Genomic DNA, 22,851 nt, shown 5'->3' with positions numbered 1-22,851 from the left:
AAAAAAAACAGATACTACCCCTATTACAGATACCACTTTTATTATAGACACCACCCTCATTACATACACCAACATTATAGACACCCCCATTACATACACCACCCCCACTACAGACAACTTACTTACATGACTTAAAAAGTAATAGCCATAAGAAAGCTATTTCCATCTGCCCCTGGAAATCATTTAAAGGTTTATTACCACTGTGACCCCCAAATGTACATTATCTACATACCCCTACATGTCACAGCAGAAGGTATTGTCACTGTTTCTACAAACCTTCATATGTCCTGGTACATGACATTGTATTACAATATATTACAAACCTTCCTATGTCCAGGTAAAAGATATTGCCACTGTGTGCCCCAGCTGTCTGTTAGACTACAAACCCCAGCATGCCCTGGCAGGAGATATAGTTACTGTGCCCCCAGGTACAAATTGAACTACAATCCCCAGTATGTCAATGCAGAACACACTGTCACTGTGCCACCAACTACAAACCCCAGCATGCCATGGAAGAAGTTGAGTGGTAAGGCATGCTGAGACTTGTGCCCCTCTCCTGCATTGGTAATAGTCATAAAGCCAGGCAGTATAGGAAGCCACTTACCCTCTTGGTTCCAGGTGGTGCCATGCCTGCAATGTGCCAGCAGCTCTGCGCGGATCTCGTCTCCCTCTTTTATAGAAATGGGTATGGGGTGGGGCAGTATCAAAATTTTTTGCAGCTTCTGATTGGTGGTTTTCTTTGACGCCTTCTCCCGTTATTTTATACAGCTCAGCATTGCTAAATACACAGATCGGACAGTTATCTGCTGTGCAAACAGGTATGTCCTCAATGATCAAAGATTAACCTGTTCCTGGCACACCTACCACCCCCACTGCCCCTTGTACAATTCCATCTGCTTGGCACACATGCCAACCCCAGTGCCCCACCCCGTTACTATACCATCTGACTGCTGTACATGCCACCCCCAGTGCCCCCCCTGTACTATACCATACCATCTGACTGCTGTACATGCCACCCCCAGTGCCCCCCCGGAATATGCTATTATATGAGAAGTGAGCAGAGTGGCAAAAAGTCCATTGGCAATGTTACCTGATTACCTCTTCTGGGTTTGGGATCTTCAGCCATCTTGATTGGCCAGGGCGTAATTTGTAAGTCCTGCACATGTGCAGTTCATTCATTCCTGGCAGACACTTATGCTACGATTGTACATTGAGCATGCACAGCTCAGTGCACATTATAGTAAAAATTGTGACCAGGTGGGTAAGTTTGTTTTATTGCAGAAGAGATATCACCTATCCCTTTTGCAATAAAAAACCTGTCTGATGGCAATTTTTAAAAGTAAGGTTTTGATCCTTTTTAATATACAATTTATATCTACATGTTGGGGAGGACACTCTGCTCAGACAGACAGACACAGCTGGGGGCTTTTAGGCAGTTAGGAAATAATATGACACCCTCTGTAAAGTAACATGATTACCATATGGAAGAATTCCACAGCATGGATACCCAGGATGAAGCATGTCACCCATACCTGATGTACTGTCGGGCGGTTGGCACTGTACAGACCAGATCAGACACCTTTGGGCAGCACATGTCTTAGTGTTCACCCATCTCTGATTGATATATAAGGCTTGAGTTTTGCTGAAACCTGGAGAAGAAAAGTTGGTGCTCTACCTACATGAGCGAAAATGTTTTTGCTTTTATATATAACCTTTTTTTGTATGTTGACATTCTCACACATGCCTTGCTCCTCTCCTAAAGATTTTTGATGTTAGTTCTAGGGCCAAATTCCTGTTAATCATCTTATCTGCCTCCAAATAAAGAGGACCTGTTAAGCTCTCCAAGGCTGGAGAGGATACACTTTCATCACTGAACCTGGGTTATCTAACAAACCCGGAATAGATTTCTTAAAATCATTTGCTATTTAGTAGCAAATGTTTTTATTCCTGGACCAGATCCATTCCAGATTTTTGATTCGCCCAGGTTCACTATTTAAAGTATATCCTGTCCAGTCTTGGAGAGATTTAATAAATCAGACCCATAGGGCCAGGTACCTGAGCAAATAAGAGACGTGTATTGTTAGCATTTATACAAAGATATTCACACACTTTATAAAAATAAAGGCTACTCCAACATTATCTGTCCATCCCTATGCCCAGCCTCTGTGTCCTATAGACAAAACAGCATTGTTAAATCATAAAATCATTGTACATGATAGAATTTAGTCCTTTTCCAGCAGTGGCTTCTACCTCCTTCTACACATGTAGTGCTGCAGAAAGCCAATTTTAGTTGAAGCACTGCTGTAGCTATAGCCAAAAAGTGCACAATAATCTAATAATAAATATTGTATTACAATGTTTGTGCTGGCCGGTGTTCCCCTTTAATTCTCAGTATGTTTTCTATATATTTCCTGTAGATTGCTGTTTACAATTGAACAGCCTTGACCACACTGACATCACCAATACAGGACTGCGTCTGATGGGTCATGTTTACATCCTATGACACTGACTAACCCGTCTACATGTACAGTTTTTTGTTTCAAAACATCCACTGTCTGCTGGACTTTCATCTCACTGGACCTTTCTGTTATTGTTTATAGTGGTGGTGCAGAGGACCAGTCTTCTAGTTTGGGAAAAAGATGGAAGGACACGGCAGAGACTGTAATCATTGGTGGTGGATGTGTGGGGGTGAGCTTGGCATATCACCTGGCCAAGGCTGGCATGAAGGATGTGGTACTCCTGGAGAAGTCTGAGCTCACGGCTGGATCCACTTGGCATGCGGTAAGCCATAAGAAAGAGGAACGACTAATCATTGGTGATGATACCACAACCATAATACAAAGAAAGGATTTATATTGATGAGAAAATGTTGATCTGAAACTCAGATTGCTACTTTGTGTCTCACCATTTAAAATTTTATATGAATAAAGATTTTGAAAAGTAGCGTATACCTGTTACACTTAAGGGGGATCAGAAACTTATTTTACCTGGATGGAGTATTTGATGGCTATACTTGGAATTAGCACACAATTCCCTTTCATTGCAGCTACCTGTTCTATTATGGTGTATTAGTGGTGATCTCGGTAAACTGACAGTCACGGTGTTTGAAACAAACTTAAAACAAACTCCAATTTTACCTTTTCCAAATGGGCTCACTATCAATTGCTCATCAATCTTCATAGGGTCCTATAAAGTGGGGATCAGGTTTTTTAGCCACTTTTTGAATATGATGGTAGTGTTTGATTTTCAGCTTTTCACATTCACATCAGGAGCCCCCCAAACCAATGTTAGTGCAGCTAAGCCTAAGCTGCTCACAAATAAGAGTCACTTTTTAGGCCACTCACTGTTGTAAATGAAGCTGGAAGAGGCTCTGCCAGACGACATCACATAATCCAGCTTTAAAGTAGAATCCATTAATAAAAGATCTCCCTTTTCCCCTCTGTGTACAACAATGGTCATTAGGAGGCCCGGTTATGTCCTCTGGATTGTGGGGTCTGATTGAGACTTTTACAACCTCTGTTCCTATGCCATCGTATATATATTATTATTATAGTTATTATAGTTATTATAGTGTTATACAGGAGTATACCATGTAAGTTAACATAATGTGTTTGTCCAATTTCCTCAGGCTGGTTTAACTACTTACTTCCACCCTGGCATCAACGTAAAGAAGATCCATTATTACAGTATCAAGCTTTATGAGGATTTAGAAGAAGAGACTGGTCAGGTATGTCCAGGGGTACAGCTCAACATCTCTTGGAATTTGAAGAAAAATCTCAACCATGGCTCTATAACGTCATATATACCATCAATACCAGGGCCAGATTTAGTGAGGTGAAAATGTGTGGGGGCCGACCATTCAGCACGTACTCTGGGCTAATGTGGGCGTGGTCTGCGCACACAGCAGGGATTCCCTGTGCACAGAATCCGGTGTCAGTGCAGGCTCCGTGCAGAGCACATTCTTGGGATCAGAGTGGGCGTGGTCCGTGCAAGTCCCACACAGCTTACACCCACTATAATGACTTGGGGGTTTCCCTGTGCACACATGGGGACTCCTGTCCTGCTGAGTATGCCCGCCGAGTAGCAGGAAGAAGAGAGAAGAAGACAGAGATCGCAGTGATATACGACGCGGGATGCCGGCGGATCAGATAAGGCCTAATTTACTATTACTTCCCATAGGATTACCTACTACGGTAGTCACACTCGGGGTTACCTCTAGGGAGGTTAAGCAAACCAGGAATGGATTTCTTAAAAGTCATCCGCTGGATCCTGGACCAGATTCATTCCAGGTTTGCTGGATCACACAGTAACTGATGGAAGTGTATTTTCTCCAGTCTTGGAGAGCTTTAATAAGTCAGGCCGTTGTGCTTATTGGAAAATATGGATTTCAGATTGTCATTGTGTTGGGTCTCTGTTGAGCAAAGCAGCCTAATACATGCAGTGTAAGTGGGCCTGTGTAGTTATCTGTTTTCCATTTATGCTTTTTAAAAGTCACAGAAGGAAATGTAAAGTCATTTACAAACTCATATACAACTTCATAGTCTTACCTACACTTTCTTGTTGAATTAACTTAACAGGTATCTGTATGACACATAGTTTCCAGAGTATTCTCTACTGCACTGCACATGTAATGTAACATACCTGGTCACATACCCCTTTCTTTTTGGCAATAAAAATGTGTTTGGGGACACTTGTTCTGTGGAGTGTTATATCAGCATAGAGCATTGCAGTGCAAGAACAAGAACTGCTTTTGCATCAGGAGGAAAAGGTAAAGTTGGATCAGAAGAAAGGAGGTACATTGGGTCATCATCATTATGGGCAGAGTGGGTAAAAGTTAGAACTACTTTGCATTTTTTTTTTTTTTTGCTAATGGGGTGATTGTACCTATCTATGTGGTTTCTGGCACATAAAATAAAGGGAAATTTCACTAACTAGGGCATAAACAGCAAAAATAAACCTGAAGTTCTAACTCTTCCCCAAAATATTTTATTAAACACTGCACACTTTCTCACATGAGGACTCATATGAGGATAAGAAGACTTCATTTGAAAGATCACTTGGTTTGAGTTATAAGGAATTCCCATTCTCCCTGATCAGTTTTATTCATTTTTATTTCTAAAATTTCAGAAACTGATACAGAGGTCTTCATGTTGGGTGCTCAAGGCATGCTTACCAGGAATTTATTTAAAAAAAATGATCACTCTCAAAATTCTTTTCACTATTCTTCCGATTTTTTTTTTACAGGCTGTTGGGTTTCACCAGCCGGGAAGTATCAGAGTAGCCACAACTCCAACACGAGTAGATGAATTCAAGTACCAGATGACCCGTGCTCGCTGGCATCCAAACCCACAGTTTTTCATTGGACCAGAAAAAGTGAAAGAACTGTTTCCATTACTAAATATGGATAAGGTAACACAGCTTTGATACATCACTGGCTAAACAAAGAGTCTAACCATGGTCATCAATATTTCCAAACAGTTAGCAAAGACCTATGGTGAATAATCAGACTTGTAACAAGTAACCACAGGGTTCTGGTCCAGAATTTAAACTGGGACCATCTTTTATCTTTCCAGTTCAGTTCTTGCCATATGAACATAATTTTGTTTTGTTTCTGTTACTTTAAGGATCACAGGTCAAACACAGAACTACTTTGTAGTTCACTTTGGGTCTGGCATGAATCCGACAACTGTGGGAAAAACAGCAGCAATGGAAGTCTGTGCAAGACTAATACTGATTATCTAGCATATTGTCCTTCACTAGTACATTATACTGATCACTTTTATTCAGATTCATAAAGCTATTCCCATTCTCTGCTAAGTTATATTTGAAGTCTACAGTATGTACAGTCTACATATTTCAATTGGTTGCAGTACATATGTTCATTGCTGCATATTTCTTATTAAATGGTGGGTATAGAATTTTAGGTGTATTCTGTAGGACGTCCTACAGACAGAAGATAGTGGTGGGAATAAACAGGTGATAATATATTTCTATTCAAGAAAGAATTTCATTATTATTTGTATTACTTGGCTTTTTTAAAGAAAAGTACAAACTCCTGTGTCCAAATTAGACATCATCTAATAAAATCAACAATAAAATCTGATCTGTTTCTGCAATATGTACATCAGCACTGTTCATTTCCCTGCATAATTCAGAAAATCAATTAGAAAACAAAAGACCTAACTAGGAAATAAGGAGAAACCCATTTACCATTTTGGATAAAGTTTAATTAAAAAAGGCAATGCCTTACTTCTAATGACTGAAGTATGATAAAGATGCTTATTCATGTAAAACTGGAAAGGTGTTTTAGTGTAATTGCAATCCATAGTTTTACTTTACTACTGTATTTTGGGTTAAGAATGTTTACGGAGCATTATTTACTGCTTCCATGTACAAACACCATTTACTTATATTTTAGGTTCTAGCTGGTCTTTATAATCCTGGAGATGGTCATATTGATCCCTATTCCCTCACCATGGCCCTTGCAGCTGGAGCCAGGAAGTATGGTGCCCAGTTATATTTCCCTGCAGAGGTGACCGCTTTAACACCTCAACCGGATGGTACATGGAATGTGGGAACGTCTCATGGTACAATTCATGCCAAAAGAATTGTCAATGCTACAGGTAAAGCATATATATCTTCTTAACTCTAACTTGTTATCATTAAATAATCATGTCATGTAGTGTAGCTCTCCAACATCCACCATAATCCAAACAGCTTTGGTGGACTGACCATTTATAAATCACTCATTGATACCCCAGTAGTGATGGAATTATGCAGATGATGAACTCCCGTTTAAGACGACCAACCCTTGATCAGTATGGATGATTGTTTGCTCTCATAGAAATAGAAATAGTTGCTATAAACCCAGAGAGAGCTGTCTGCAAGTTATGATCTCTTGGAAAGTATGTTCATCTAGAAAAGGAGGGGGCAAGGGTTTGAAGAATTTGAATTAAAAAGAACAGGACGGGGTCAAATAAATATCTGGAGAATAGAAGACAAAATCAACCATGGTAAAAGTGGATTTGTCACTAAAGGGTTTGTGTGAAAGACTAATTTTTGCAAACCAAGAACATACCTATGGAATCAATAAAAACTACTGCCTGCCAATATTTTTTTTTAAATATACAAGAGATTGTTCTTTCACATGTCTCATGTTTAAAGAAGCCTGCCTCCCAAAACACTAGTTATTTCTACTGAAGGAGAAATATTGTACCAGATTTTATTAACACAGATATTTGCTAAGAGTAAATGCACGCTGCCATTGCTGACATGGTTCAAAAATACTGCCTGTTGGTGTTCTGATCCTTAAATAAATGATCAAGAATGAGTATGCAGCTCAGGTGTTCATCTAATAGCACAGTGTTTGTTAGTCAACCAGAGTTCTGTGAAATCCTAAGGTTCCCTCCGAAGTTGCTGGGGGTTCCTTGAGCATTTATTATTTTGTACTTCTTAGGTCAGTTTAGGTGACACCAATGTTTTTTTGGCTGTGAGTATGGGTGTCATTCTTCGCAATGGTTAGCAATATAAAACGTATTCTTCCCACTCATGACCACTCTAATGTACTATGAGATGTGGATATAGAATTTATAGCAGGGGTAACCTAAGACCTGACAATTATTTCAAGGGTTCCTCAGCAGTTATGCAGCAGATAGGTGCATCAACAGAGTTGGATACTGTCTGTAATATTTGCACTGTTTGCACATTTGCAAACAGTTACTTTTTCAGGACAAGCTTTTGTTGGTCACCTCCACTTCTCCTCCGGTCCAAGCAGTACTCACTTCCCTCACCTGTAAACATAGGTGGTGTTTAAGGACCCACAATGATACATTAATATTACAGAGCAGTAATTTGTGTACCTCAATGTAGGACACATTACCTGTGAATTGCAACTCTTTGTATTTGTAATCATTTGCCAGTTTCTCCTGCTGACAGCCTATAAAATATAGCAACCACATTAAATTAGAGTGGTGTAGCCGTCATCAAACCCTCAGCTCTCACCCCACACCCCACTACAGCCAGATAGCTTGGCCAAAGCCAATTTTAGGAAAAAAGTGACGTCAAAGGACAAGTAACAAAAACATTCAATTTATAAAGTGAAATAAAAAGTATGCCAACAAATATAAATGTAAAATATACATAGAAGGGCTCTCTGATCAGGATATCCCGCTTCCCAATAACTTTTACAAGCCCCCACACTCATCTAACTAATCTCCTGTCTAAATTAAAAAACCTTTAAAGCCACCATGGTCATGTAACACACTGGGCTCTTTTCTGCTTGGCTCCCTAATGGAAGGATTCTTCTTTTAGAATGCATATTCCTCCCTGGTGACATGAATGCTTTTTGTTGGTTAAAATAAGAAAAAGCCCTGATGCAGCACCATATTGACTCTGTGATGGTTTTGTGACAATGGGCATCCAGAAGACGAGTAGGAGAGTCTTGGATTGGAGCTCTGGGTTACCTCTGCGAAAAGGGCACATGGGGGGTCAAGAAACAGAAGACTTAGGTAAATGAAATGGTGTTAGTGTTTTTAATTTTTTTTTTAATATTGTGAATTGGTTGGAGGGACTGAAAGGAAAATTGCATTTGCTCAGAAACATTTAGACTTATATTATAATAAAAAGTTATTTTGGATTTTCTCTAACTATAGTCCAGCAATACAATAATAACAACAAACTTTTTACAAAGACTAGAATTGTAAATTATGTGTTGTATATTCATTACCCAAATTATTATCATAACTTGTGGCATCATTTGCAATCAAATTAATTTAATTTAATTATTTTTTTTCAAAGACTTTATGGCTACCGTTCATCCTCTTTTTGAAAAATCTTACCTGGATCTGGTCTGAATCCTGTCTTTAGACAACGGGCACAATACAAGTGTACTGAATAGAGAGTAAAGTAAAACTAAAAAAGCAAACACTCTAACAATATATAACTAACTGACTACACATGGAAAGAGCATTAACATATCAAACAAACACACACAATCACACTCACCAAACAGACTGCAAAACAACACTGTCACAACTATTGTTGGTTTTAATTGAGTACATTTGGAAAAATATTTATGGAAGGCACACTGCCTCATCATGGCTCCTCTGTAAATTGTGGTCTCTGAATATAACCATTATTTCAGAGGAACATGTACAACAATGAATAGATGTGAACAGGTATGCCTGAAGGACACCCATTCCCCACTAATGGTGCAGGGATTAAACAAAAACCCAGCACAGAATGATACCAGCTGAAGACTCTAAAGCTACGTACACACATCAGATTATTCTAGCCTTGAGACGCATGCTCATTCTAGTCTCAGGTGAAAATCTGATGTGTCCATTGGTCTACCGACATCATTCATCAATCCACCATCCCCATTCAAGAATGAATGTTGTGCAATCTTATAGAGGTGAACACAGCAGGGTGCCACTCACTTATTCTCCACCATTCCCTCCCCATTGAACAGAACGGCACTTTTGGTACAGCGATCATTCCTTCATCTGTCACTGGAATTGGTAAGGAAAGATCATTTTTAATGACAATCATCTGATGATGGCTTAAGAAGGAAACCTGACCTCCAGGTTTGCCATCTCCACTCTATTCATTCCAATGAATGTTCCACTGAAGGAGTATAGACTGGCTGGTGATTGTGTTGGGACACCTTGTATTGTCTCTAGTTAATTCACATTTAATCGGCAAAGTTTTTCCAGGTTCCGGAAGTTGAAGTCAGCTATGGCAGGCACCTTTATCTTTTTTTTTAACATGGGCATCGTATTAGAGAAATGACACATATAATGTGCTATGGGAATGTCCTTAGACTATAACACAGCATCTACATGAAGATACAATCCACAAAATCACATTTACATTTAATTGAAAACAACATCTGGTTTTTCACCAGAAAATCATGAAGACAGTGCAGCTGAAAACTGTGTGCTGTCCACATTCTTCACAAAGTAGACAATTGTGTAATCCCTGCCAAGCCAAAGTTTCTGTGTAGCCAATGGGAGAGATCCAAAAATGTGCTGGTGTTAGAGGCCCCAGTTCTCAGAAACAAATTTCTGTGGTGTGTGCACTAAGATGAACCCGATGTGCAAGAGCGCATGGAGCGAGATTAAAAAGCAGCAGTGTCTGGCAGGACATTTACTTTTATTACTTATTAAGCTGCAGTCATGCTCGGGATATTGTGACAAACAAAGCAGAAGCAGCCTTTGCTTTATTCTTTTAAATGTACATGATCTCTATTTTAATTCCTATCCCAAACCCTTTTCTATCCTGCAGGCAAAAAATACATTTAGTTCATCCTCAAAATACATTCACATTTCATCATAAAAAATGCTGCAGTAAAACAGCTCTTGATTTGTAGGAAACCCAATGTGCTGCTAAAATCCTCTTTAGGCTGACAACATGGTGGCCCTGCTGCACTGAAATCCTAAGCAGTGTTGTCAGTCATGCAAAGTTTTCTGAACTTGGGTTGCAGAATGCCTCCTAGCTGCTCTTCTCCATAACAGGACTGACAACACTGTTTAGGATTTCAGTCCAGTAGAGATACAGTGTTGTCAGCTCCAGCAGGAAACCTGGCATATCAGCTGATATTTTACTGTATTTGCAGTGTTTTGGAGAATAACATAGGAAGTGTATATGCATTGCAAAGATGTACTGCATATGTTTACTCTAATTCCTACTATTTGCCATTTGTATAGTTTACACAGTCGGAACCATTTGTTCTCTATTTATTTACAGAACTATCACCCGATTGACCTAACCTTAATCTCACAATACCTTTTCAATGGGGCAATACCAACATCTTGTAAGTTTACACTAGGTAAAAAAAAATAACATGCCCTTTTGAGTACAGTGATATCTGGTCAGTACATCGGCTTGGCAGCAACTTCAGAGACAACTACCAATAAGATGTTAATTATTAAATGCACCATAGACACTAAAACAAGCTTGAAGTTTATGTCTGGTGTCAGCACTGTCCAGTTGTCTTTTACTGAAAATTGCACAGATCTTTCACTATCATTCACATGAAGGCTAATTAATCTGTAGTCCTTAGAGAAGCTTTATTGCATTTATTAAACAGATATAACAAGTTATTGATGGATCAAAAGGAACAAATAAGACAATTTCTTTGTTAGATTTTACACTTTATTGAGTGCATTTGACTTTCATTTGTTGTATCCCTATCGATCCTAAACAGGTATGCAAATCAGGAAAATCAGAATACCTGTCCTGGGTTTAGGGGAAGCAATGGGGTCAGCATAAGAACAAGGCAACCTGCATTTGCAGAATGAAAAGTCAGCAATGATAGCTTCCATGTCCCTCTATTATTATTCTCTAAGTATTAAGTCTACTTCTAATCTTCAAAAACTGTCAGAAAGTTCAGATATTGCTTCATTTCCAATATGGGATTCTACACATTCATACACAGTATCTGTACCAGTAATGATTCCTATATCCTGCTTGAGTGACTGGCTCAGTGTTTTTCCTGGATCTATGCAATGAGCTACAAGTTAAATTTCAGATTTTCCCTGCAATATGCATTCACTGGAGATACCTTTCTAAGGCTTTTCCAGGCCAAGTGGGATGTAGAGATACTTCAACTTCTATTGGACCAAGAGAGGTGATGTGTTAGGGAGATATATAAATCTGCAAATTTTGGTAGAAGATCTTGTAGTGTATATAGTTTATCTGTAAGGGTTTTTGCACACTGGCTGGTTTTGAATCCATTTTCCAGGCAAATACCTAAAACTGTACTTAAAAAACCAGACTGATCAGTAAAGGTGCAGCAGCAGATCGCACATTGAGCTGCAGCAACTCCTAAAAAAAAAGTTCAGCTAAAAGATAATTTTATCAGTTAATGGGTGCATACAGTACAGCAGAGCTCAAAATCACTTTTGATTGTGGATCTCTGTACAATTGATGATCCCTGGCTTATACATATGCTACACAGTAATGCTGATTATTGCGTGTTAAGACAACATATATTGAACATTAATATTTGTCTCCTTATACTCATGTCCTTATTGTTAAATAAAATAGTTAAAAAATGTAGATTTGAATCAAGATTTGCATAAAGAAGCCTGCCAACAATGAAAGTGTATGGAAAAGAAAGCAAATTTTCTGCATGTCCAAGCAGTGTTTTGTAGGTGACAGGTGCTCTTTCTTGCTAACATCGTGTATGAGTTACATTTAGTTACATTTATATACTGCATTGAATTACTTAAAATCTCTATCACTGATTGTTCATCAACCTTAGCCCTATTAACAGCACACATTTCATAACCTAGAATAAAAAAGTTATTATTTAATAATTGTATTAATTATTTTATTATTAGGTATATAACACAGTTTTAAATATGATTCCATTTTAAATATATTCTATAAATGAATATGAATATGTTTCATGGTAGGAAAGCTGATCCTATGAGTGTAATTTCGGAGCAGCCTTTACTATGCTCTTGTAGCGTGTCCCTCCCACCCTGATTTCTGGCCATGTAGCATCGGTGCCAAGTAGAGCTGGCTTCATGTTTCCTGGTGTGGAACAGCTAAAATGTTTAGCAAAGTCTTTTCAGAGCCAAGATCAGACAGCAGAACCAGAAATAACTGGATCAGACAGCTTCTGAGCAGCTGCATTGCATTTGGAGCCTTTCTTTAAATCCAGTGTGTAGTTAGCTGCAGTCCCCAACACAGAAGTCCCAACATACAGAACAGGACTATGGACCAAAAAATGTTAAATATGAAAAAGACGTAGGATAGAGAATTGTGAACTGTACTATGATAATGCAATGAAGGAATTAAGATATGCACTTTGTGAACCTTGCACACTCTTTGTAGATTTTTCTTGGATGTCCCACTTCTGTACAGTCATTTTTGGGGTGCCATGTGTGATCCCTAGGAATGTCTTGGGTGCCCTCACTTACACCTAAGATAGCAAATGTACTTTTTTTTGTTTTTATATGCATTATGATTTCTTTTTCTATGTCCAGCTAAGCAAATTTTGTGTTGTTCTATCACTAAGCATCTGACATTGAATTGGTCTCCTAGGATTCTGGGCGCGAGAGGTGGGAAAGTTGTTAGGCCTAGAACATCCTCTTATTCCTGTGCACCATCAGTATGTGGTTACTGGTACTGTCCCTGAAGTTAAAGCTTTAAAAAAAGAACTGCCAGTCCTCCGGGACTTGGAGGGATCTTATTATTTACGCCAAGAACGGGATGGACTTTTATTTGGACCATATGAAAGCCAAGAAAAAATGAAACTGCAAGAGTCGTGGGTAACAAATGGAGTTCCACCAGGTAAAATGTCATAGATAGGTTGCCACATTAACATGTCGCCATGCTGTAAACAGTACAATAATAACATATACAATGGGTTCTGTAGCTGCACACATTGTGGAGCAATTCATTCCTAAATCACAAGAACTGGTCCCTAAGTCAGCACATATCTGTTCCTCCGTTCCACCTTTCACATCACCTTCTCTGTGTTTGCATTAGACAATAGATTTATAAATAAAAGTAGCTGATAATGACCATTTCTGGTGACAGTAGGAATGAACAAACACTGTAAGGACACCACTCCATAGAAAGGGATTTGGCGCTTCTTTTGGAACAATGGCAATCCTTCCTGTAGGTCATTATTGAGATCCAGTAGGATAACTATAGAACCAGGCAGGTTCTATGTTCTGTGGGTAGTCAAACAAAATAGTGGAAGGACAGATTCTTTTATAGCCTTCTGTCTGTACCTGCTATAATGTTATTAACCTTCTTAGATTTCTGGAGGTTTTTTTTTCATATATAGTAATTAGATCCATAAGCAGTGACCAGTGAAGGGCTAGGTGGTGTTATAAGCAGACAGTGCTGTAGCTTTTCCAAATGTGGGTTTCATGTGAAATTGTGCTATGCTTATGTATACACTTCAACGCCAAATCCAGCAGCTGAATACCTATCTTTACTGTACTTCCATATGAATGAGGTTGTCCCAACTTGAAACTTATACATGGCTGAGGACTCTTTCTCTCTTTTTGGTGTTAAGTGTCCAAGTGCCAGCGTTGTCAAGTTAGAGAAATGGAGTATGGGTCAGCTGCGGGTCTTTACCAGATTACCAGATATATTTATTACCTTTCAGCAGCCAAATAGTGAAGGAGACCAATAGCAAGGCATGTGTTGGTGGTGGGGTATTAAAGTGAACCTTTTTCTTTTCAAAAAATGTTGTTAGGATTTTATATTAAATGCACAGATGTTTTATCAAAACAGTGGATAAAAAAACATGGACAAATAAGAACACAATGTAGTTTGTTAGGGAGAACACTGGAGACGTGTCTATATACAAATGCTTTAGATAGATGGTATGACATGGCAGTTGAAAAATGAAATATCCAAGAGACCCACAAGTATAAAAGTGAGCTTGTTTTAACATACATTCTAATTGTTAGTAATTATTATTATGGTAACACTTTCTGTGTTCCTCTAGGATTTGGCAAAGAATTGTTTGAATCTGATCTAGACAGAATTATGGAACATGTAGAAGCAGCAATGGAGATGGTCCCTGTACTGAGGAATGCTGATATTATCAATATAGTTTCTGGACCCATAACATATTCTCCAGATATCCTTCCAATGGTAGGGCCACATCAGGGTGTCCGAAATTACTGGGTGGCTGTAGGTTTTGGGTAAGTAAATACAGCATGTTGGTTCGGACCTCTGCAAAATCATCTGTGTTGTTTTAGCTTAATAAATACCCCACTCTCCCCATGTATAATTTCCACATTACTGCATAGGAGCCTTTAGGGAATTGGGATTCCTAACATTCCCAGAATCTCACTAAAGTATCGTTGATGTCACTCTTGCCTAGAAGCCTTCATCAGAAGACAAATGTAGGAGGGATGTATTCTTTATTTTTTTACCTAGGTTTTTTTCTACAGCCCCAATGCAAATATTATACATCCGGAATTGAATGATTTACTTTAAATGAGTTAAGCACCCTTTTAAGCCAAGATTACACCATAACTGTTGCTGGTGGATTCTCTATAATTGTTCCACTGGAGATCCCAACCAAGGGGCAGGCAATGCAATGCCCCTTCCTGACAATCACTAGCTATTTAAAAAATGGTTAATAGAAACCTCCTGGTCTGACCTGGCTGTGTTGGGAAGACCTTTAAATACAGAATAAAACCTCACCTCACCTGCAAAACCATACAAAAGGCTTCACCAGTATATGTTTAGATGAAAAAAATAATGAATCCAGTAATCTGTTTAGATTACCAAGGTTAAAAAAAGAGGTTTTAGTTGCATACATTTGGAAATATATGTGTCAAGGCACCTCTAATAAAATGTGGGCCTGCTATTGGATTATTTCTTTGAATATAATGCTATTCTGTTTTTATGATTGTGATTTTAATATATTTTTATATATATCAGTATCCTTATATTTGGTTTCCTATGTTAGGTATGGCATCATCCATGCTGGCGGCATTGGTAAATTCCTAAGTGATTGGATCATAGATGGAGAGCCTCCCTTCGACCTCATTGAACTAGACCCAAACAGATATGGCAGATGGACTAATACCCAATATACAGCACTGAAAGCAAGAGAGTCATATGGATTCAACAACATTGGTATGAGAAAAGATAAATATGAAAAATATGTGTGACCAAAGTCAAATAAGCCAATAAACAACCCAGCTACATTGGTTCATGCCTTTTTGCTTTTTGGCTGCCCTGCAATCAGCAATAGAAAACAGTCTAAACATCTACAGCAGGAAGGTGATAACCAGTTTTTAAAGTAAACCTGTCATAATAGAAATAGGAGGGCTGCCATCATTGGCCTTATTTTGACAATGCAGTTGGAGAAAAAAGTGGCCTCTGGTCACAGTACTTCAACCTGATTTTTGATGGCCAATATCAACTTGATTATGCTCACTAACCCTGAACAAGCATGCAAGTAGTGAAATAGGAGTACAGTCAAAATTTGAAATTAGTTGCAGTGCAGTGCCTCAAAACATAATAAATACTTTATCAGAATAACAATGAGGAAACTAAAAATAAAACGCATTTGCATAGCCTATATTTTCTTGGTATGTGTTTTCTGTTAATAATATGTTTTTATTTTTAAATTTTTGTTATGTGACATTAAATGTGTGTATTCTTATCTAGTGGGTTATCCCAAGGAAGAGAGATTTGGAGGAAGACCAACAGAAAGGGTGAGTGGAATTTATGAAGAACTAAAGACAAAATGTTCCATGGGCTTCCATGCGGGATGGGAACAGCCTCATTGGTTCTACAAACCTGGAGATGATACTGGATACCAGTAAGTGTTCATCCTCTGAGGCAGTGCTAATTATTATTAATAATATTACACAGTATTTATATAGCGCCAACATATTACACGGTGCTGTACATTAAATAGGGGTTGTAAATGGCAGACAGATACAGTCAGTGACACAGGAGGAGGAGAGGACCCTGCTTGAAAGACACCTTTTATATAACAACACCCTTTGGATCTGCTATAGATTCTTTCTCTGTCCTCAGCTGGCCCCACTGGAGATGTCCTCTCTAAAATTGGCCCCAAAAAAACAAGAGTAGGAGGGGCCAGGGTGAAAAACCTCACAAGCGATCCTTCAGATAAACCCCTTTATTACCATGTAAATCAGGATTCAACACTATGCTCCAAACAATTAGCATTCCGTTCTATCACCAAAAAGGAAAGCAGCCCAATGTTCCTTACTTGTAAGGTGCAAAGGATGTTGTTATATAAAAGGTGTTCAATATGAAGGAAAGTTCGGGGTATTTGTGCTGCCTAAAAAAGTCCCCCAAAGGGTTTTGTTTTGTTTGCTTTTGTTTACAATCTAAAAGGTGGGGAAGCAGCATACAACAGGAGAGGATTAAGATTAAGAAAATGTACTTATATTGGCAGTGTAATGGTTAGGAAACCAAATGTCAGATTTACAAAAGAGAATGGACATACAATGTGGTCACCATTTTTATTTTCTGAGGTCCTTTGTATTCTATCATTAATGTTTTTGAGACTTAAAAAATTGAAAAATCCAGGGCCCACTAAAAAAATATTCTGGTACCTGTTTAGAGTTGATACCTGTAATACTGTGTATTATTCAGTGTACAAAAGTTAAATGGGGGCACAGAAATAATAAAAAAAAAACGCTGTGTTAATTATTTTAACAAAATGCATCCTATTCATTTTTAGCTTTGCTTTTAGCTATATTTTATGTGATATTGGGTTTTTGTTATTAACTGCCAGTGATATTGGGTCTTTGTTATTAGTTGCAATGGGTAGTACACCAGATGGATTAACCAGTGTTAATCATAATTTTTTCCCTTTTCCCCCAAAAATTGTGTTTTTTCCATTGTGAAAGTTTACTTACTTAATGCTGTAGGTATACACTCATCAATACAACTTTTGGAATGCCAGTGTTACTAAACCAGGGTTCCTCCAGAGGTTGCTAGGAGTTCCTTGAGCAATTAGCAATTTGTACCTCTTAGAGCAGTTTAAGTGACACCAATGACCTGTAAGAGTTACATTCTTCCCACTAGCCAGGAATTATTCTGACCACCAAACTAATATACTGTAAGCTGTGGATTTATTATTTATAGCTGGGGTTCCCTGAAGACTTGAATGTTATTTTAGGGTCCCCCCAATGTATAAAAGGTCTAGAAACACTGCTCTATGAATTGCTTTTTTCAATCTATAATAAAACTAAGACTTGTTCTGTCACCTAGTGGCCACATATCAAAAGGGCACAGTAGTCAGAATAGTAAAATCTGCATCCTTTATTAAATAAACTGCTGAATCTAGATCCAATTGGTAGGCAGATCATTTATAAATACTACCTATATAGTTATTTTACTTTTGTTGAAAGTTTCTGCTAGTTTAAAAAAAAAATGTTTTTAAGTAAAGGAGCCATTAGTATGTATGAACGGAACAAAGCATGCATCATATATCACTTGTTTGAAAAGTTTTCCTCTCTTAGAAAACAGGGAAATAGGAAGATGAAAAGGGTTAAAGAATTTTTATTTTTTGGATAAAGTGGGTTCAATCATCTCTCAGGTTTGTAATTATGTCCATGATTCCTTAATGTGGGGAATGCTGCTCATGTCGTGTTCCAGTGGCACAACTAGAAACTAGAGTGTATTGCCTACTGCTCTATTCCTGGCGACAAATGTAGAGATTTGGGTGTACCTTCTATGTTCTCTCCTGGTAACAATTGTCACAGGGACAGAAATCTCCTAATTCAGGACATCAATTAAAACTTTGTACACAAGTCAGTTAATAATCATCTAAGACAAGCAGTCATGCATATCACTTGTCGGATGGTGAACATCTGACATGTAAAAAGTGATCCATTGATGTCAGCCATCCATATGTCATAGTGGATTTATGAACAGCTGACCGGGAATGACTACTATGCACCCCTGTGGAGGAGAGCACAGTAAGGTGCTGTTACTACTGCAGACTCCTCTTTTGGATCCTGGGAGTACCCCTCCACGGGACAACCAATAAGAAGTGTTCATGGACACCTAAAAATGGACAACAACTCCTGTAGTCAGAAGAGGAGAAAACTCTGGGCTAAATAATTGTATGACTGCAGCTGTAGATAAGTAAAATATTGGTATTTAGTTATGTTATTATTATTTTTAACTTGTATTTATATAGCTCCTACATATTATATCTATTATATTATGCAGGGCTTTACAAAGTCTATAGTCATGTCAATAGCTGTCAATCAAAGGGACTCACAATTTATTGTGTCTACCATAGTCATATGTCATTAACAGAGCCTTTGGTCAATTTGGGGGGAAGCTACATAACCAACTGCATGTTTCGGAATGTAGGAGGAAACCCACATAAACAAGGAGAGAACATACAAACTCCATGCAAAAAGAGATTCAAACCTGGGACCCAGTGCTGCTGGCAAGAGTTTTAACCTCTGAGCCACTGTGCTGGCCATGCAATTGAATAAAGGGGATTGAAGGAATAGGGGGAGAACTTTGATCAGTTTAAATTTACTTAAAGATGTAACGCTATTCATATACTATAATTTGAATATTATATTATCTGTTTAGATGGTTACTATCCTAAATTGTTCCCCTAATAGACCAAGCTTCCGGAGGACAAATTGGTTTGAGCCGGTGAGACGGGAGTATAAGCAGGTCATGGAGAAGGTTGGGGTGATTGACCTGACCCCATTTGGCAAGTTTATTGTGAAAGGAAAGGATGCTGATAAATTACTGGACCATCTTTTTGCAAATGTCATTCCAAAGGTATGTGATTTTTTTGGGGTTTTTTATTAAGGCATAGCAAAGTCTAGAGTAGTAGCCTCCAGCAATAAATATGATTTGATTTGATTCCATTGCTTTCACCTTCCTGAAATTTAATGTTTTTTTCAAAATTATTACAAAATTATTGTAAACTTTGATGGGACTTTTGAATTTGTAAATGCTTGTCACATCTTTCCAAAGTTTTGGTTTTTTACTTATTAAAGAAATTCGTATGGGGGAATTGTTTTTTATTCAGTCTCAGTGTTTATCAGTGAATACCAAAAATATAAATACAAATTGTTTAAAAGTCATAAGGATATATTATTATTTATTATTAGTATTATTATTAACAAACAGTATTTATATAGCGCCAACATATTACACAGCCCTGTACATTAAATAGGGGTTGCAAATAACAGACAGATACAGACAGTGACACAGAAGCAGGAGAGGACCCTGCCCCGAAGAGCTTACAATCTAAGAGGTAGGGGAAGCAGCACACACTAGGAAGGGAGATATGGAATAGTGGACAAGTAGTGAGGGTTTAGGAGACAAAAAAGACGTGTAGGCATATATAAGACACCTTACTCATTAGGGACTCACTAAAGTTGAAGAAAAGCTGTTCACCTAGCAAAGTTATTCACTAAGTTGAAGTTGTTTTCATGTTATTTTTTAAATGTCCCTTCCTTAACATGATTGATATCAAAGTGAACAAAACTTTAACTTCATATTCCCAAATATTTCCATTATAAAGTAAACGCATAGCAATTAATTATGGGATACCAATAACTAGTATAATAATATGTGGTTATGTTTTATTTGGGGAAAAATAAATGGTATTCTCTGTGTCTGTGTACAGGTGGGCTTTACAAATATTAGCCACATGCTGACCCCCAGTGGTCGGGTATATGCAGAGCTCACTGTGTCCCAACTGTCTCCTGGAGAGTTCCTGTTAATCACTGGCTCTGGATCGGAATTGCATGATCTCAGGTGTGTCCAGCATTTTATTTAGTATTAACCTGTGTTTGTTTTGGTTGGTTACTTGCAGCATAAACTCTGGCATGCATGTAACACACTTGTTATATATCATAAAATTCCTTTATTCCGCTTTATCTGAATCCTGAGCTATTTTATGATAGAAAGCACCCAAATAAAAAGTATGATCCCTTATACTGGAGTACTGTATATTACTGGGAGACAGAAGCATCATAACACACATAATGAGGGGCTTTAGATAAGCAGCATCGTATGACCAATATTATTTTTAGTATTGACCTAAAAACCTTTTGCTATGTATATACCAATATGTGTTAATATATATTTTAATTATTGTTAGAAAAACTATACCTGTTAATTAAATAAGTCATAGTGGATGAAAACTATGTTACGTAATTGGTTAGGTTAGAGAGTCATAAGTCAATCATATTCAACCACTAGGGAAATAAACATAACTTATAAAAAACCCTGTAGACATAGTTCCAGATACAGAGATCTATAGATCCAGAAGAAGACAAGAAAACCATTCTATAGATTGGTTCAGGTATTGCCATGTTTGCAGATGGATGTATGGGTAGAGAGTGCAGTAATGTTGGACAGAGGATATGGGTACATTGGTGTGCAATGGCATCTTACAACATAGATCCTGGGGAGTGAAACAGTGTCTCTTGTGTACATGGTTCATGTAATATCTACTTTTAAGCCAGAGGCTGTAAAACTACCGTGAGGGAACTCTCTTTCCTAGTGGATTTTGGAATATCCAAAAAAAAAAAAAAAATAAACTGTTGGTATATTCATACCAACATACTGTACTAATAGGCCGTTGGTATTATTTAGTTGTGAAGAAGAAACTTCAGTCGCTTGGTTGTGAGTAGTACCAGAGTTCAATGTAGACAATGTTAGACTGTAAATATTAAGCACACTAATATCCTTTTATATGTACAAGGCAGGTGATGATTTTCTCCATACATGAACTATAAGGCACTGACATGTTTTCAGGTGGATAGAAGAGGTGGCATCACAAGGCCAGTACAATGTGGAAATCAGCAACGTAACAGATGAAGTTGGAGTTTTAGGTGTGGCAGGACCACTTTCCAGAAAGGTTCTCCAAAAACTGACCTCTGAAGATCTGAGTGAAGAAGCTTTTAAATTTCTACACAGCAGAAGAATGAACCTTGCTGGAGTTCTCGTAACAGCCATACGGATATCCTATACAGGTGAGGACGTGTGGATGATAGGAGCAGCAGACATATTTATGATTATCATATCAAAAATGCTGACACCAAGTCTTCAATAATGCTGAATATAACGCTGTGTACTCCTAGGTGAGCTTGGCTGGGAGTTGTACCACCAAAGAAAGGACACCTCCACACTCTATAATAACATCATGCAGGCTGGGCAGGAGGAAAGTATTGATAACTTTGGCACTTACGCCATGAATGCTCTAAGACTGGAGAAGGCATTTCGTGCCTGGGGGGCGGAGGTAAGACAACATTTCTGAGTACTATGCTTCTTTTTGTGACAATTTATTATATCAATGCAGTTCCTTATCAGTATTCTACATATTTCAGTCAACAGCTACTCATATTGAGCATCTTTAGGTCAGTGTTTGTCCTATCAGGGTAACTAATGAGCCATAAAAAAAGAACTGAACTTCTGGTTCCGGCGCCTGAAGTGAAGAGTAGTGTGAGACGTGGCTCCAGCTCCATCTAGTTCCTCCGCTTCTCTGACTTCACGCTGCGGTGTGTTACATCCTGCGATTTTACTCTCCTGCTCCCGTGGGCACCGATGGATTGCTTTATCGCTGGCTCCCAGTCCTCAAAACGCGGTCAGCAGAAGCAGACTGCGCAGAAGGCAGCACAAGCCAAGATGGCCGACGCCATATCAGACCACAAGGCTGACGGACACAGTCCAGGAAGAATTGACAGCCCTGCCCATCTCTGCCCCCTCTGCACTGCTTTTGAATAATAAAGAAGCTTTGGCAGTCCATTTACAGCCCATTACAGAGCTAGTACAGAATCATGGGGCAGAGATACAAGCTATGTTGCAGCGTATTAGTGACCTGGAAGATGACCTGATTAATACCCGTACTAAACAACAGCAACTGGGGGAACAATACCAGCAGCTGCAAGATAAGAAGATAGATCTGGAGGACAGGGACTGCCGTAGTAACCTGAGAATTATTGGGATCCCTGAGTCATATAAAGCCCCAAATCTCCATAAAATCTGCTCCAACACACTTCCTAAAGCTCTGGGATTGAAACACTGTATGAAAAGAGAAAGGGTACATAGGCTGGGCGCTCTTGAGTGAAATAAAGCATTACCTTGGCCAATCATAGTCAAATATCATAACTTCAATGATATGCTCCAAATTTTAAGGGCATATCGGGGATTTGATTACTTCAGTATAGAGGAACACAGAGTCATGTTATTCTTTGATTACTCAGTTGAAACTACCAAAAAACTCAGAGCCTTTTCCCCGATCTGCAAACGGCTCATCTACAAAAATTTCCGCTTCGCACTCATGTATCCTGCAGTGCTTAAAATTTATTAAACAGGATTTATATAGCACCAACA

At 38.4% G+C, this 22,851-nt stretch overlaps 2 protein-coding genes across 2 annotated transcripts in view; one reads left to right on the top strand and one right to left on the bottom strand.

Moving 5' to 3' along the window:
- Positions 1 to 756, bottom strand: part of LOC140334157 (betaine--homocysteine S-methyltransferase 1) — a 14,061-nt gene extending 13,305 nt beyond the window's left edge. Inside the window, exon 1 of the mRNA XM_072416311.1 lies at positions 605 to 756. Within this exon, the coding sequence (XP_072272412.1) occupies positions 605 to 628 (24 nt within the window). The 5' untranslated portion in view covers positions 629 to 756. The remainder of the gene's footprint in view (positions 1 to 604) is intronic.
- A 1,844-nt stretch (positions 757 to 2,600) lies between these two features.
- Positions 2,601 to 22,815, top strand: DMGDH (dimethylglycine dehydrogenase; the record flags this gene model as incomplete). Its single annotated transcript, XM_072416310.1, is given in 12 exon segments — positions 2,601 to 2,781; positions 3,629 to 3,727; positions 5,245 to 5,409; positions 6,419 to 6,623; positions 13,054 to 13,302; positions 14,477 to 14,675; positions 15,452 to 15,621; positions 16,159 to 16,312; positions 19,116 to 19,281; positions 20,138 to 20,268; positions 21,274 to 21,491; positions 21,600 to 22,815. Coding segments are annotated over 12 exon segments (2,113 nt in total), but the record flags the coding sequence as incomplete, so codon positions are not given.
- Positions 22,816 to 22,851: the final 36 nt, after the last annotated feature.

This window comes from Pyxicephalus adspersus, chromosome 6 (assembly GCF_032062135.1).
Source record: "Pyxicephalus adspersus chromosome 6, UCB_Pads_2.0, whole genome shotgun sequence".
Lineage (NCBI taxonomy): Eukaryota > Metazoa > Chordata > Amphibia > Anura > Pyxicephalidae > Pyxicephalus > Pyxicephalus adspersus.
This window is presented reverse-complemented; position numbering and strand designations above follow the sequence as displayed.